The sequence below is a fragment of the Culex quinquefasciatus genome, chromosome 1 (genome assembly GCF_015732765.1).
Source record: "Culex quinquefasciatus strain JHB chromosome 1, VPISU_Cqui_1.0_pri_paternal, whole genome shotgun sequence".
NCBI classification, from domain to species: Eukaryota; Metazoa; Arthropoda; class Insecta; order Diptera; family Culicidae; genus Culex; species Culex quinquefasciatus.
The window spans coordinates 69,810,965-69,824,401 of NC_051861.1; the positions used below are offsets into that span (position 1 = coordinate 69,810,965).

Sequence of the window (13,437 nt, forward strand, 5' to 3'; positions counted from 1 at the left end):
GTACATGCCGGTTTCGATCTTGGCAGCTTCCCGCCCGGTTCCCAACACAGGAGTAGTCGCCCTCAAGAAATCCTCAAGGGTTCCGGCTGCTTTTTATCGTTGAACTTTTCCAACTCTAATCGGAGTTGTCCACGCCATCGACGGCAGCTTTTGTGATGGGGATTTGTCTTTTTCTACGACTTCCGGTAAAACCACCTGAAAGATTTTTTGTTATTTATTTTTTTTTAAATTAATGCAGATTGCAATCGGCTTACCTTGCTTATCATAAAACAGCTGATTCGAATCCTTATCAGCTTATCCGTGCTCCGATTCTGCCGACTTCCCAGCTCGCGCCTTGCCCAACTCGCGTATTTCCAATGCAGCCAGAAACAGGTCTAACGACGCCGGCTCATTACTTCTTTTTCTCCTGCTCGTGACCGGGAGCTTTCTCCTTTTTGAGGGATTTAAGTAGCTCGATCGAGTCCACCTTGATGGCACTGGACTACTTCACTGGTTAAAGCTGTCGGTGAGCGTTATGCCGAGGTGTGGCCCAGTATGGTGACAGGGTAAACGAGGGGTAAAACCACGAGGTGGTCACTCCAAATATATTGCATTTATTTCATAAGTTGATCCGTATGTGCATCCATATTCACGTGTATACACGACTCCTCTATGAATTTTATTTCAGTGTTTCTACATCTGTCATAGCAAACGCGCGCAGTGCTGATTGTTTACAAACAAAAAAAAAATCCCTTCAATTTTGATGTTCTCCGGCCACATTTTTTGGATTGTAAGGCACGCTATGTTGAATTCCGAGGAGTAATCGGGACGGGATACCAAGATCAGTAGGAACCGATCGAGCTGCTGGACGTGGACCCGCAGGAGACGGAAGACACCACGTTGGACTACCAGCGGAAGGGCAAGCGCCCCGTCATCAAGACTACGACACGACAGACGTACTTTTGCTCGTGATTGGCCTGGTTGTTCCGGAGAAGCTCAAGCTGGGCGATGAGAGTGAACAAGGACTCGTACGTCGTACTTCATCCTGGACACTTCCGGCCGAGTATGACGCGCTCGTCAAGGCGATGGAGGTGGACGAATGGCCCACCGAGCACTACTCGGACATTGGTGGGTTGGACAAGCAAATCCAGGAACTAATTGAGGCCGTCGTGCTGCCGATGACGCACAAGGACATGTTCAAGAACCTGGGAATTCATCCGCTGAAGGGAGTGCTGCACGCTTTCGGCTGGTACCTGTGTGGCGCAAAACAAAGTCGACCTTCCTGAAGCTGGCCGGCCCGCAGCTGGTGCAGATGTTCATCGGAGACTCGTCCGGGACGCGTTTGTACTAGCCAAGGAAAAGTCGCCGGCGATTACTTCCTGCACGCGATTACGTTGCAGACGCATCCAACTGTTCCATATGCATGTTTTAAATTTATTTGACTTAAGAGCGAGTCCACGAGCAAAGCATACCCATCTCGCATCGACCTCACCAATCTACCTGAAATTTTCAGGGGTTGTTTGTACATATAAAACTAGCATCTGGCCAAAATATGAGCACTCTAGGTCAACGGGAAGTGGGGCAAATCGGGACACAAAGTTTGAAGGTTCAAAAACGTCAAAAATCTTAAAAAGGCTATAACTTAGGCAAAATTCAATTTATTTTCAAAATTCAAAATGCACCTGAAAGGGCTTAAAAAATGCAACAAAATGCAGGGTAGAGCATCTCAATTGGTTATTTCTAAAGGGAGTTATTGGCATTTTAGTGAAAAATAGCATAATTTTCAAACTCAAATAAAAAAGTGTTCCATCCAGATATCAACTCGGTTCGACCTGCAGCTTGTAGGGGACATCTGGGACTACCATCTGAGACTGAGAACGCTTTGGGTAAGGCAGTTTAACATATTAAATAGACACTTTTACTTTTAGTGATTTTTTTGGTTGTAAATCTTTGCTCGGGGACCCCTTAGATCCCATTTCTTGGTGATAATTTTATCATATTCGTGTTTATGAGACAATTTCACAATAGAAACATGCATAAAAATGTTAATTTTCATCCATTTTAACCCTTTAAAAAATAAAAGTTAAAAAAAATCTTCGATTCACATTTATTGAAAATCAAGTTTGTTTCCAAGGATACTAGATGACACCAGAAAAAAGCAGCTTCTCAATTTTTTTAACTTTCATTTTTTAAAGGGTTAAAATGGATGAAAACAAGGGGTAGGACAGAGAGTAATATTGAGAAAGTTTGAATAATTTTGAGTAACATTGAGCCACTCAAAGTTTTTCAATCCTCCCAAACGACGTAACGAATTTTGACACTGACATTTGGCACCAGAGAGAGACGACTGATTTTGACAGACACAAAACTAAGCCCTAACAACGTGGAGCGGAAAAAAGATCCCGTTCCGGTTTTATTTCTGGCAGCTATTTACGGCGTCGATCCTACCCAAGGCTGTCATAGATCCTACCACTTGCAGGACAAGATCCATAGAAAAATCCGGCATCTCACGCAAGCCGGAATCGGCACGAAATATTATGTTTTGGGTGTTTCGCGCCGAGCAGCTGCAGGACCTCATCCGGAGGAGGATGATCTGAAGGTGTGTAGGGTGCTGGTGGACATGGTAGAGATTACGTTCCGCTGCGTGACAAAAAAAAACGCTCTTCGAAATCGGTATCGCCGAAACGATCGTCCAAATTATGAAAATCCACGCGGCCAGTAAAATTTCTGAGCCACGGCGCCGAGAAAGCGCTCAACCAGGCCCTGACCGATCATTCCTCGATTGCACACGACGTTAAGTCGGCGTTGCGTGACATCGGCTGTAAGGGTGGATTTTCATGGATTTTTCGATGACCGACATCGAAAGCGGCTTTCGATGCTCGTGGTTAAATTTGGTCGAAAACTCATATTTTTCGACCAAGTTAAGTGGTAAAATAGTTTAGATTGATTGTTCATGGCAGTACGAACAATAAAAACAAATACTAATTGCCGGAAAGCCCCGAAAATGTGATTTTCCGACTTTTGATTTTCGATGCACGAGCATCGTAAGATGACCGACATCGAAAGCATAGTCACTACCATGCTTTGCTAAAATGTCAGTGCATCGTAGTTCGATGCCTGTCCTGTCAGCCATATTGCTGCCGTGACACCATGGACACAAACCAAATAACGCTGTGAAATATTTCCGTGAATATTTCAAGCAGGCAAGCGTTTCAAGCGTTTTGTGGCAAACACATGAGATTTTTCCGATGCCAAAATAGCAACAATGGAATCGGCTGATGTTGATGTCGACAAAGTTTTGAAAAGAGGCGATAGGCTACCTCAAATTATTTTAAAGTGGGTTTTTACGTTTTCAAATAACAAGAAAGAATTTTGATTTTATTTCACAGCATGAAATGTATGTAATTCAAGGAAAATGTTGATTGCCACCTATGATACGAGTGTTTCCCATAAACATAGAACATTTTTAAACAGTACGCTAGATCAAAGTGTGTACGGTTTACCATGCACGGAAAGTTGAAAACATGGAAAAATTAGATTTTTTTCATATTTATTTTTATGGAATAAAGATTTAATAATTGCATCATAGTTCTGGCTGAAGGTTAGAAGGGTGGGAGAAATTAAGAAGAAAAGCAAGTAATGGAATGGAATTGATGTTATTTATGAAAGCAGGAATGTGTAGTCGTGATTGGAGTTATTGAAGTCGGGTGATTTTCGTAGCTAGAGTTGTAGCTAAAACCGTCAAATTCTTAAAACCGAAGTGGTAGTTGACATATTTTGGACAGCCCCCAAACCGTAAATAAGTAAAGAAATAAAGATATTAAGATATTAAGAAATTAAGAAATTAAGAAATTAAGAAATTAAGAAATTAAGAAATTAAGAAATTAAGAAATTAAGAAATTAAGAAATTAAGAAATTAAGAAATTAAGAAATTAAGAAATTAAGAAATTAAGAAATTAAGAAATTAAGAAATTAAGAAATTAAGAAATTAAGAAATTAAGAAATTAAGAAATTAAGAAATTAAGAAATTAAGAAATTAAGAAATTAAGAAATTAAGAAATTAAGAAATTAAGAAATTAAGAAATTAAGAAATTAAGAAATTAAGAAATTAAGAAATTAAGAAATTAAGAAATTAAGAAATTAAGAAATTAAGAAATTAAGAAATTAAGAAATTAAGAAATTAAGAAATTAAGAAATTAAGAAATTAAGAAATTAAGAAATAAAGAAATTAAGAAATTAAGAAATTAAGAAATTAAGAAATTAAGAAATTAAGAAATTAAGAAATTAAGAAATTAAGAAATTAAGAAATTAAGAAATTAAGAAATTAAGAAATTAAGAAATTAAGAAATTAAGAAATTAAGAAATTAAGAAATTAAGAAATTAAGAAATTAAGAAATTAAGAAATTAAGAAATTAAGAAATTAAGAAATTAAGAAATTAAAATTAGGAAATTAAGAAATTAAGAATGTAAGAAATTAACAAATTAACAAATTAACAAATTTAGAAAAAATTTCAGAATTTGTTAATTTGTAAATTTCTTTAGTTCATAATTTCAATATTTCTTAATTTCTAAATTTCTTAAGTTCACATTTCAAAATTTCTAATTTCAAAATTTCAGAATTTCAGAATTTCAGAATTTCAGAATTTCAGAATTTCAGAATTTCAGAATTTCAGAATTTCAGAATTTCAGAATTTCAGAATTTCAGAATTTCAGAATTTCAGAATTTCAGAATTTCAGAATTTCAGAATTTCAGAATTTCAGAATTTCAGAATTTCAGAATTTCAGAATTTCAGAATTTCAGAATTTCAGAATTTCAGAATTTCAGAATTTCAGAATTTCAGAATTTCAGAATTTCAGAATTTCAGAATTTCAGAAATTCAGAAATTCAGAAATTCAGAAATTCAGAAATTCAGAATAATAATTCTGAAATTCTATAATTCTGAATTTCTGAATTTCTGAATTTCTGAATTTCTGAATTTCAGAATTTCTGAATTTCTGAATTTCAGAATTTCTGAATTTCTGAATTTCTGAATTTCTGAATTTCTGAATTTCTGAATTTCTGAATTTCTGAATTTCTGAATTTCTGAATTTCTGAATTTCAATTTCAATTTCGAATTTCGGAATTTCGAATTTCGGAATTTCGAATTTCGGAATTTCGGAATTTCGAATTTCGGAATTTCGAATTTCTGAATTTCGGAATTTCAGATTTCGAATTCCGAATTTCGAATTTCGGAATTTCGAATTTCGGAATTTCGGAATTTCCGAATCGGAATTTCGGAACCGAATTTCGAATTCGAATTTCGGAATTTCGGAATTTCGAATCGGAATTTCGGAATTTCGAATTCGAATTTCGAATTTCGGAATTTCGGAATTTCGGAATTTCGAATTTCGAATTCCCGAATTTCTCTGAATTTCTGAATTTCTGAATTTCTGAATTTCTGAATTTCTGAATTTCTGAATTTCTGAATTTCTAAATTTCTGAATTTCTGAATTTCTGAATTTCTGATTTTCTGAATTTCTGAATTCCTGAATGTCGGAATTTCTGAATTTCTGAATTTTTTGAATTTCTGAATTTCTGAATTTCTGAATTTCTGAATTTCTGAATTTCTGAATTTCTGAATTTCTGAATTTCTAAATTTCTGAATTTCTGAATTTCTGAATTTCTGAATTTCTGAATTTCAGAATTTCAGAATTTCAGAATTTCTGAATTTCTGAATTTCAGAATTTCTGAATTTCTGAATTTCTGAATTTCTGAATTTCTGAATTTCTGAATTTCTGAATTTCTGAATTTCTGAATTTCTGAATTTCTCTGAATTTCTGAATTTCTGAATTTCTGAATTTCTGAATTTCAAATTTCTGAATTTCTGAATTTCTGAATTTCTGAATTTCTGAATTTCGAATTTCTGAATTTCGAATTTCTGAATTTCTGAATTTCTGAATTTCTGAATTTCTGAATTTCTGAATTTCTGAATTTCTGAATTTCTGAATTTCTGAATTTCTGAATTTCTGAATTTCTGAATTTCTGAATTTCTGAATTTCTGAATTTCTGAATTTCTGAATTTCTGAATTTTGAATTTCTGAATTTCTGAATTTCTCGAATTTGAATTTCTGAATTTCTGAATTTCTGAATTTCTGAATTTCTGAATTTCGAATTTCTGAATTTCTGAATTTCTGAATTTCTGAATTTCTGAATTTCTGAATTTCTGAATTTGAATTTCTGATTTCTGAATTTCTGCCTTCTGAATTTCTGAATTTCTGAATTTCTGAATTTCTGAATTTCTGAATTTCTGAATTTCTGAATTTCTGAATTTCTGAATTTCTGAATTTCTGAATTTCTGAATTTCTGAATTTCTGAATTTCTGAATTTCTGAATTTCGGAATTTCGGAATTTCAATTTCGATTTCGGAATTTCTGAATTTCTGAATTTCTGACTTTCTGAATTTCTGAATTTCTGAATTTCTGAATTGAATTTTCAATATCACACTATCTATTTTTCAGTCCCTTCAAATAGCATACTTTGATGATTCTATAATTAGATACTTCCGTTCTCGCCGGTCTTTTGTCGTGTTCTACTAAATGCTGCCAAACATTATTAATATATATTATTTTGTTATCCGAAATAAATTTTGAATGGTTCTAAATTAAAGTTCCCTGCATTTGTCTTGCCGTGCACGTTTGCTTTGTTTCCCCAAGCGCCTCCCTTCCGAAAACGCTTCTGCCCGTTATTTAGGTTTGAGTTAGCGTCATAACGCCATGAGCATCGTAAACCGATGCTCGTGCTTACGATGTCGTTGCATGATCCATGAAAATCCAGCCGAAGGTGTACCTGGAAGGCTGGATTTTCATGGATCATGCAACGACATCGTAAGCACGAGCATCGAAATTTTTACGATGCTCTTGGATGGCGTTATGACTTAGCTATAACTCAAACCTAAATAACGGGCAGACCGCCATTTTGCCCGCAAGCGTTTCAAGAAGGAACGGTAGAAAATGGGAGAGAAACGCTTGGGGAAACGTCAACACAAAGCAACACGTGCACGGAAAAACCAAAGATAAAAATTTTAGACAAATGCAGGGGAACTTTAATTTAGAACCATTCAAAATTTATTTCCGGATAGCACAAAATAATATTAATATTAATAATGTTTGGCAGCATTTAGTAGAGCACGACAAAATAGACCAAAATAAGACCGGCGAGAACGGGAAGTATCTAATTATAGATCGAAAAATCAAAGTATGCTATTTGAAGGGACTGAAAAATAATTGATAGATGGAGCCAATTGATATTGAGAAAATTGACAAATTCAGAAATTCAGAAATTCAGAAATTCAGAAAGTCAGAAATTCAGAAATTCAGAAATTCCGAAATTCCGAAATTCCGAAATTCCGAAATTCAGAAATTCCGAAATTCCGAAATTCAGAAATTCAGAAATTCAGAAATTCAGAAATTCAGAAATTCAGAAATTCAGAAATTCAGAAATTCAGAAATTCAGAAATTCAGAAATTCAGAAATTTAGAAATTCAGAAATTCAGAAATTCAGAAATTCAGAAATGCAGAAATTAGAAAGAAATCAGAATTCAGAAATTCAGAAATTCAGAAATTCAGAAATTCAGAAATTCAGAAATTCAGAAATTCAGAAATTCAGAAATTCAGAAATTCAGAAATTCAGAAATTCAGAAATTCAGAAATTCAGAAATTCAGAAATTCAGAAATTCAGAAATTCAGAAATTCAGAAATTCAGAAATTCAGAAATTCAGAAATTCAGAAATTCAGAAATTCAGAAATTCAGAAATTCAGAAATTCAGAAATTCAGAAATTCAGAAATTCAGAAATTCAGAAATTCAGAAATTCAGAAATTCAGAAATTCAGAAATTCAGAAATTCAGAAATTCAGAAATTCAGAAATTCAGAAATTCAGAAATTCAGAAATTCAGAAATTCGGAAATTCAGAAATTCAGAAATTCAGAAATTCAGAAATTCAGAAATTCAGAAATTCAGAAATTCAGAAATTTAGAAATTCAGAAATTCAGAAATTCAGAAATTCAGAAATTCAGAAATTCAGAAATTCAGAAATTCAGAAATTCAGAAATTCAGAAATTCAGAAATTCAGAAATTCAGAAATTCAGAAATTCAGAAATTCTGAAATTCAGAAATTCAGAAATTCTGAAATTCTGAAATTCTGAAATTCAGAAATTCAGAAATTCAGAAATTCAGAAATTCAGAAATTTAGAAATTCAGAAATTCAGAAATTCAGAAATTCAGAAATTCAGAAATTCAGAAATTCAGAAATTCAGAAATTCAGAAATTCAGAAATTCAGAAATTAAGTAATTCAGAAATTCAGAAATTCCGACATTCAGGAATTCAGAAATTCAGAAAATCAGAAATTCAGAAATTCAGAAATTCAGAAATTTAGAAATTCAGAAATTCAGAAATTCAGAAATTCAGAAATTCAGAAATTCAGAAATTCAGAAATTCAGAAATTCAGAAATTCAGAAATTCCGAAATTCCGAAATTCCGAAATTCCGAAATTCCGAAATTCCGAAATTCCGAAATTCCGAAATTCCGAAATTCCGAAATTCCGAAATTCCGAAATTCCGAAATTCCGAAATTCCGAAATTCCGAAATTCCGAAATTCCGAAATTCAGAAATTCAGAAATTCAGAAATTCAGAAATTCAGAAATTCAGAAATTCAGAAATTCAGAAATTCAGAAATTCAGAAATTCAGAAATTCAGAAATTCAGAAATTCAGAAATTCAGAAATTCAGAAAATTCAGAAATTCAGAAATTCTGAAATTCTGAAATTCAGAAATTCAGAAATTCTGAAATTCAGAAATTCAGAAATTCAGAAATTCAGAAATTCAGAAATTCAGAATTATAGAATTTCAGAATTATTATTCTGAATTTCTGAATTTCTGAATTTCTGAATTTCTGAATTTCTGAATTTCTGAAATTCTGAAATTCTGAAATTCTGAAATTCTGAAATTCTGAAATTCTGAAATTCTGAAATTCTGAAATTCTGAAATTCTGAAATTCTGAAATTCTGAAATTCTGAAATTCTGAAATTCTGAAATTCTGAAATTCTGAAATTCTGAAATTCTGAAATTCTGAAATTTGAAATTCTGAAATTCTGAAATTCTGAAATTCTGAAATTCTGAAATTCTGAAATTCTGAAATTCTGAAATTCTGAAATTCTGAAATTCTGAAATTCTGAAATTCTGAAATTCTGAAATTCTGAAATTTTGAAATTAAGAAATTTTGAAATTGTGAACTTAAGAAATTTAGAAATTAAGAAATATTGAAATTATGAACTAAAGAAATTTACAAATTAACAAATTCTGAAATTTTTTCTAAATTTGTTAATTTGTTAATTTGTTAATTTCTTACATTCTTAATTTCTTAATTTCCTAATTTCCTAATTTCTTAATTTCTTAATTTCTTAATTTCTTAATTTCTTAATTTCTTAATTTCTTAATTTCTTAATTTCTTAATTTCTTAATTTCTGAATTTCTTATTTTCTTAATTTCTTAATTTCTGAATTTCTTAATTTCTTAATTTCTTAATTTCTTAATTTCTTAATTTCTTAATTTTTTAATTTCTTAAGTTCTTAATTTCTTAATTTCTTAATTTCTTAATTTCTTAATTTCTTAATTTCTTAATTTCTTAATTTCTTAATTTCTTAATTTCTTAATTTCTTAATTTCTTAATTTCTTAATTTCTTAATTTCTTAATTTCTTAATTTCTTAATTTCTTAATTTCTTAATTTCTTAATTTCTTAATTTCTTAATTTCTTAATTTCTTAATTTCTTAATTTCTTTATTTCTTAATTTCTTAATTTCTTAATTTCTTAATTTCTTAATTTCTTAATTTCTTAATTTCTTAATTTCTTAATTTCTTAATTTCTTAATTTCTTAATTTCTTAATTTCTTAATTTCTTAATTTCTTAATTTCTTAATTTCTTAATTTCTTAATTTCTTAATTTCTTAATTTCTTAATTTCTTAATTTCTTAATTTCTTAATTTCTTAATTTCTTAATTTCTTAATTTCTTAATTTCTTAATTTCTTAATTTCTTAATTTCTTAATTTCTTAATTTCTTAATTTCTTAATTTCTTAATTTCTTAATTTCTTAATTTCTTAATTTCTTAATTTCTTAATTTCTTAATTTCTTAATTTCTTAATTTCTTAATTTCTTAATTTCTTAATTTCTTAATTTCTTAATTTCTTAATTTCTTTATTTCTTTATTTCTTAATTTCTTAATTTCTTAATTTCTTAATTTCTTAATTTCTTAATTTCTTAATTTCTTAATATCTTAATATCTTTATTTCTTTACTTATTTACGGTTTGGGGGCTGTCCAAAATATGTCAACTACCACTTCGGTTTTTAAGAATTTGACGGTTTTAGCTACAACTCTAGCTACGAAAATCACCCGACTTCAATAACTCCAATCACGACTACACATTCCTGCTTTCATAAATAACATCAATTCCATTCCATTACTTGCTTTTCTTCTTAATTTCTCCCACCCTTCTAACCTTCAGCCAGAACTATGATGCAATTATTAAATCTTTATTCCATAAAAATAAATATGAAAAAAATCTAATTTTTTCCATGTTTTCAACTTTCCGTGCATGGTAAACCGTACACACTTTGATCTAGCGTACTGTTTAAAAATGTTCTATGTTTATGGGAAACACTCGTATCATAGGTGGCAATCAACATTTTCCTTGAATTACATACATTTCATGCTGTGAAATAAAATCAAAATTCTTTCTTGTTATTTGAAAACGTAAAAACCCACTTTAAAATAATTTGAGGTAGCCTATCGCCTCTTTTCAAAACTTTGTCGACATCAACATCAGCCGATTCCATTGTTGCTATTTTGGCATCGGAAAAATCTCATGTGTTTGCCACAAAACGCTTGAAACGCTTGCCTGCTTGAAATATTCACGGAAATATTTCACAGCGTTATTTGGTTTGTGTCCATGGTGTCACGGCAGCAATATGGCTGACAGGACAGGCATCGAACTACGATGCACTGACATTTTAGCAAAGCATGGTAGTGACTATGCTTTCGATGTCGGTCATCTTACGATGCTCGTGCATCGAAAATCAAAAGTCGGAAAATCACATTTTCGGGGCTTTCCGGCAATTAGTATTTGTTTTTATTGTTCGTACTGCCATGAACAATCAATCTAAACTATTTTACCACTTAACTTGGTCGAAAAATATGAGTTTTCGACCAAATTTAACCACGAGCATCGAAAGCCGCTTTCGATGTCGGTCATCGAAAAATCCATGAAAATCCACCCGAAGAGGCGTGGACAGCACACTCGGTCATCCAGAACGAGGAGGACTCGGAGGACATCGGCGCCTTTCCGAAGGCCAAAGGACCAAAGGCATCGAAACCGCATTTAAAAAACTGAACAAAAAGCAGAAATAAACACTTTTATTTATTGGTTTTGTTTGAATCTTATAGCAAAAACTGATTTCTCGCAAGTACCGGCAGGACAAACCGGAAATCGACTGCTGGAGGCTTGGGTGGGACCAGGAAGACGATAGCGTCATCACCAGACTTGATGGCCTTTAGATGATCCTCGGTGGACTTGCCGGAACGACGAAAGATGTTCTCCGTGATCTTGCTGAACTCCCTAGCAATGTGAGCGGTGTGGCAATCCAGCACGGGGTATCCGTTGGAGATCTGACCGGGTTTGTTCAGCACGATGACCTAGGCGGTGATTCTTCGAGTTGTCTCCGGGCACAGCCTCCGGCAGGGCTTCTTAGTGCATTTTGACGGACTTGACATCAGTGGTCAGGTTGATCAGGGCGAAACTGGGCTTGGTCACACCGGTTTCCGTTCCCGTACCGCCGATTTTGTTGACGTCCTTTAGGGGCAGATGCAAACGGAAGATTGTTTTTCTAAGCGTTCCGGGGATAAGCAGCTTACAGTCCCGAGTTACGGTTCAGCGCCCTCTGTAGGTTCTTACTTTTACGACCACATCCAAATTCTTCGTGTGCGGTAGTTGTACTCGTTGATCTCGACCTTCTTGCCTTGGAGCACGTCCTGCAGAGTTTTCAGCATAAACTCCTCGTTGAACGCGTCCGGATGGTCAAAGTTGAACTGACCCTTCTCGGCGCGGAATTCTCCGCGGAGGTTAGCTCCCGGTAAAAACTGTTCTGGCTGAACGAGATTACTTTTCGCTGCGTGTGGTTTATGTCAGCCTGGCCCAGCTGTTCCATGATCCGTTTGCAGACCGTCGACTTTCCGCTGACGTTTCCTCCCGCCACTCGACGGACCTTGTTCACTGTCTTCTGGACCGTTGCACCTTCTGCTACAGGATCATGTCCTGATCCGCGATGGCGGTTATCAAGCGATTTTGGCCGCAGCTCCGTCTCGACGTCCACTTTGTCGATGAACACGAATTACTTTCTATGCTCCTTGTAGATCGAAAACAGTCGTTGTTTGTTGCATTTTCGGGGTGTCACTTCTTTGCTTTTGAACCAATTCAGGTCGCGCATGAGCCGCTTCCGCTAGATCAGCATCGTATCGTGGGAAAGGCATGTCCACGTAGAAGCGAAGTCTTCTCTCGGTTCTCCCGAACCCTCTGACATTGACCACGACCTTCAACCACAGACAAACTTCAACCTCCAACTCTGCAACGGATCCCGATATCACCCACACTAAAAATCCGTGGCCGGTGGGGTGGTGAATGACCTGTAGCAGAGACCGTTCCGACGTCAGCGGTCAAGACGACATGGACACGGAGATAAATCCGGGAATTGAGCATGTTGTTTCCCGTAGTCTGTGTCCGACCTGAAGGGGCTGCTTCCAGGGTGTTTCTGAAAAATTGAATGAACAAAGAGATTAACTTCCTGAAGACGTCGATTGAGGACAAAAGTTTAGTCGTGGGAACCGATTTGGTTGTGCAGCGGACCTGAGAAAGATGACATTTGCCCTTTACGCAGGGAATCTACTCCCACTTGACAATTAGATGTAATCCGAGATTGTCCGCACCTGTAATAATCCCCGGAATCTTTACTCAAGTAGTTGACTTACCTTTTGAACCTTCAGCATCATTTTTTGTTTGTATACACAGCTAACTGTCAAAGTTACGATTCGAAAATTCCGTAACCAGGCTATACAAAATTTCAGGAGAAAAATTGAGTAACTTTGAGTAACATTGAGTCATTTTGAGAAATTGAGTCACTCGGCTACTCTCTGTCCTACCCCTTGGATGAAAATAAACATTTTTATACATGTTTCTATTGTGAAATTGTCTCAGGAACACGAATATGATAAAATTATCACCAAGAAATGGGATCTAAGGGGTCCCCGAGCAAAGATTTACAACCAAAAAAATCACTAAAAGTAAAAGTGTCTATTTAATATGTTAAACTGCCTTACCCAAAGCGTTCTCAGTCTCAGATGGTAGTCCCAGATGTCCCCTACAAGCTGCAGGT

General features: G+C 34.2%; 1 protein-coding gene and 1 pseudogene across 1 annotated transcript; one reads left to right on the top strand and one right to left on the bottom strand.

Annotated features, from left to right (window-relative positions):
* Positions 1 to 1,064: 1,064 nt before the first annotated feature.
* Positions 1,065 to 11,408, top strand: LOC119770285 (proteasome-associated ATPase-like). The gene is made up of 4 exons (XM_038264884.1): positions 1,065 to 1,224; positions 2,699 to 2,806; positions 6,801 to 6,812; positions 11,293 to 11,408. The coding sequence occupies exons 1-4, from the start codon at positions 1,065 to 1,067 to the stop codon at positions 11,400 to 11,402; spliced, it is 390 nt and encodes a 129-aa protein (XP_038120812.1). The 3' UTR covers positions 11,403 to 11,408.
* On the bottom strand, positions 11,351 to 13,054 carry LOC6043671 (annotated as a pseudogene).
* Positions 13,055 to 13,437: the final 383 nt, after the last annotated feature.